Genomic DNA, 4,100 nt, shown 5'->3' on the forward strand with positions numbered 1-4,100 from the left:
CTGCAGCAGTAAGACTTCAATATAATAACAGTATATATAATCAGTTTATTATTGAAATTATTATACTATAATTATGTGTTTATTATAATATTTTTATTTATTTCATAGATCCAGATGTCTCTGCAGCTGCTAATGGAGATATGGCTTTATTGAGTTTCCTGTCCGCTAGTAATTTAGGATTGCTGCTAATCTATTACAATGGCAGCTATGGTACTGTCTGTGATGATGAATTCTCAATGAATGAAGTTCAAGTGTTGTGTACTGAACAAGGATTCAGCTCTGATAATGGAAGTAATACTTAATTATTTATTTAATTTTAATTTTTAAATATTTTTATTTTTTTTCAGTTGCAGTTTCGAGTGAGAAATTTGTTTTCATTCAAGATGAATTCCAAGTCTATCTTGATACCGTCCGTTGCCGTAGCTACATAGACACAACCATTGGTCGCTGCCTAAACGACGGGTTTCATTCAACAAACTGTGACACAATTGAATCAGTTGGAATCATATGCCAAGGTAAAACAAAAGCAATCAAATCATGTGACTATCATGTGATATCATATAGTTCAAGGTAGTTCCTGTAAGAATGGTGACATTAGGTTAATGGGCGGGACAAGAGCAGCTGGTCGCGTGGAGTTGTGTATTGGAGGACAATGGGGGACCATCTGTAATAAAGGATGGAATGATAAGTCCGCTAATAGAGTCTGTAACCAGCTGGAGTATAAGAAAGGAAGTGAGTGAGAGAGAGAGAGAGCAAATGATATTTTAATTGTCCTATTATACATGTACAGTATATATACTTATGCATGTACATGTACATGTTAATTGTGTTAATTTCTAAATCAATTAAAGTATACTAAGTGAGACTATGCATACAGTTTTATGTACCATGATTATTATAATATATATTTATAACCTGTGTTTATATTTCTTTATAGTACCCTCACTTGCTGGTCAGTTTCCAGCTGGTATTGGTCCTATCTGGGGTTCTGAGATTAACTGTACTACACTAGCGTCACTCCTAGGCAGGATCTTGACCCACCTGGTCTTCTTGACTGCTTGTGGCCGCTACCAATAGGATCAACTCCTAACTGTACCCATTCTAATGACGCTGGGGTAATATGTACTAACGATACATCAGGTAATGGCATTAATAAAGTATTGTGTATTATATATGTGAACTGTTGTTATTATTATTAAATATATTATTATTATTTTGTTTTGTATTTAGTTAAGTATTTTTGTCACCCAGCTATTCTCAATAACATGTTGTGATGTTTTAAAATTACATTTTATTCTCTCCCTCCCTCTCTCTCTCTCTCCACACTCTCTCTCTCTCCAGCCCCTCCCATTGACACCAGGTGCATTGATAAGAGTGAGAGGTTGTTCCTCTTCAATGGTACTAACCCGTCAAGTGGTCGTATCGGTATCTGTGGATCGGACGGGCAGCTGCACAATATCTGTGACTTCATGTTCAGTGATCAGGCAGCTACTGTGATCTGTAGGGAATTGGGACTGAAAACACCAGGATGTAAGTAATAATAATTATGAATTAATAATAATAATAATAATAATAATGATAATTAATGATAATGATAATAGTGGTAGTAATACTAATAATAAATTATAATATTTTAATAATAAAATAATCGGACTTCAATGTCCCTTCCCAAAATTTTAAGTACAACACTTAGTAAAGAAGCCGTTACAGTTTTACAGTTTTACATTACAGCTTTAACATAATGTACATGTAACACTAGTACTAGTTTCAATTTTTATACTTATTTATTTTATATTTCTAGTCGTCTGTTGGGTATAGTTACAAAGAAGGATATGTTACGTCATGTTTCATCAATGGAGAAGAATCCTTACTCCATACAGTATCATTAACATTGTTATACATATACTTTACATGTATATATATATTTATTATAAATAAAAGAATAGTGTGTATATCTTCTCTCAGTGTATTTGCTTGTTGTTTTTGATTATTAATAATAATATTTATTTTGCTGACTTTGTTATAATACTATTCATTGACATACCAACAATCAGTCAATCACACTGCCCACAAGATGGCCACTGGAGGAGAAATCAAACCAAACAAAATTTTAGGTTTGTATCTTGCTACTTTGTTGTGTGTATGTATCATTATTCTTTCCTATTAACAGATATTAAAGATCTTAATGAAGTCATCAGTACGTTGGAAAGGAGTGATTTTCCAGCTGGTAGATGGAATGATTTGGGGCTCGGGCTACACATTAGTCAACCAAAGCTTGATGCAATTCAAGATGACAACCCTCGTGATGTGAAAGGATGTCTTAAAGGCTGTTTAAAAATCTGGCTCCAGCAAGACTATGATGTTGATGCACATGATAAACCTTCACTAGAGAAATTGTCAACGGCTGTAAAAGAAATGGGATTGAGGGCAGCGGCTGATAAGATTGGAAAGATTGACATCATTAAACAAGAAGGTAGATTCATTTCTATAGCACATAGCCATGTAGAATTTATTACTTTCATTACAGGGTCATCTGGATTGAGAAGGAGGAATAGAATTCCAGTTATTGTTAAATCTGATATTCACAAAGAATTTCGCCAACTGCAATCAATGTTTGCAGCTCTTGTTGCTAAGATTCGGGAACATCTAACAGAGAAAGTCAAACACCAGAAGCTTGAAACTGTTAACATTGCTAGATTTGTAGAAGAATATTTAAATCTTGGAGGCCTCTTAAATGAAGTGTCTATTGATGTATTATTCAATCGCATTCGGGATCATTATTCGTATCTTAATTGCTCATTCATAGAAGCTATTGTTAATGAGCATTTTGAGAAATCGTGTATGGAGTGTGTTACTGGCTGGTTTATGTCTCACTCTACCTCTGATACTTACATAATTAAAAAAATGAAGGCTTACGTTAAAAAAATGAATCATTTTAAGCAGTCAAATAGTCTAAAGTACCTTCAATCTACTATTGAAGATACATGTGAACGAATCATTTCTTCTACAGATACCAGTTGTGTAGTTGTCATTAAGCTAAATGGAGGATGGGATGAGAAGACCATAAGTGACTTGGAGTCATTACTAAAACATTACTGTACTCGAAGCGATATATTCAATCATCTTCAAATCACTCCAGGATCAGTATGTATCAGTTATTTGGTACCACGTTCTGCCATTGCTCACATCACCAGTGCTGTCAAATCAAAGTCTGAATCAATGCGCCGAGTTGGTGTATTTTACTTTTCAATAAATGGCGACATTCTTCTTGATGAAAAAGATAATGTTAACTTTGACGAGTCATTACATGAAGCAGTAAAGTTAGATAAAACATTTGAAGTGTCACTGTTGCTGTCATTGGGAGCTGATCCATACTATGAAGATAGTAATGGAGACAAAGTACTGAAGTTAGCGATACAGGGAGAGAATGAAGAAATAATAGAATTAATATCAGTAGCTATAGATACACAAGTTATGGAATTACAAAGTGATTAATCATAATTTGTATGTATACGTGTAAAATTATTCTTACATTAGGCCAAGAAGAGTTAACTGATGAAGAAAATAAAGAAGCTGGAAACAATGGTATCAGAAATAGTTATCATTACTATGATAATCAAATTTCAATAGGTGAAAATGAAACATTAGAAGTGGAGATTCAGAGACTACTGGACTTAAATGCTGGTATAATATTATAGTTACTGGTAGACATGTATGCATGATATTTAATATTTACATGCAGAGCTTGAGAAATCTTTAGCTGCTAGTAAAAGTGAGATCGACAAGCTACAAGAGACAGTATCATTTCAAAGTTAGTACTTATTTGATACTCTCAGCTTTATTAAGTATTATTTTTAGAAAAAGAAACTGAAGTTGAATTACAGACTTGTAAGAAGAAGCTTAATGCAAGCTATTTAGAAAATGAAAGTAATTGTTTAGCTAATGTCATACACATGGATTGTGTTTATGTTTTGTAGGACTAGATAGAGTATTAGATAAAGCTAGGCATGATTCACGAGTATTGCAGAATACAATATCATCATTAGAAGCAAATAGTATTTATTATTGGTAACAGTATTATTATTATGAGTTATTTTTAG

General features: G+C 33.2%; 1 protein-coding gene across 1 annotated transcript; it reads left to right on the forward strand.

The window, feature by feature from the left end:
• Nucleotides 1-114: 114 nt before the first annotated feature.
• On the forward strand, nt 115-1,969 carry LOC109586845 (neurotrypsin-like). The gene is made up of 6 exons (XM_020003074.1): nt 115-291; nt 348-515; nt 565-732; nt 938-1,140; nt 1,342-1,530; nt 1,802-1,969. Exons 1-4 carry the CDS (start codon nt 141-143, stop codon nt 1,075-1,077), a joined length of 627 nt encoding a protein of 208 aa, XP_019858633.1. The 5' UTR covers nt 115-140; the 3' UTR covers nt 1,078-1,140; nt 1,342-1,530; nt 1,802-1,969.
• The last annotated feature ends 2,131 nt before the right edge of the window (nt 1,970-4,100 follow it).

The sequence above is a fragment of the Amphimedon queenslandica genome, unplaced genomic scaffold (assembly GCF_000090795.2).
Source record: "Amphimedon queenslandica unplaced genomic scaffold, v1.1 AMPQUscaffold_12764, whole genome shotgun sequence".
NCBI classification, from domain to species: domain Eukaryota; kingdom Metazoa; phylum Porifera; class Demospongiae; order Haplosclerida; family Niphatidae; genus Amphimedon; species Amphimedon queenslandica.

What these genes read in the sequence shown, in the direction of transcription:
- LOC109586845 (XM_020003074.1), top strand. Translation starts at nt 141, where the DNA reads ATGGCTTTATTGAGTTTCCTGTCCGCTAGTAATTTAGGATTGCTGCTA. An exon ending in ATTCAGCTCTGATAATGGAA is followed by an intron (nt 292 to 347) that starts GTAATACTTAAT and finishes ATTTTTTTTCAG; the next exon opens with TTGCAGTTTCGAGTGAGAAA. An exon ending in AGTTGGAATCATATGCCAAG is followed by an intron (nt 516 to 564) that starts GTAAAACAAAAG and finishes GATATCATATAG; the next exon opens with TTCAAGGTAGTTCCTGTAAG.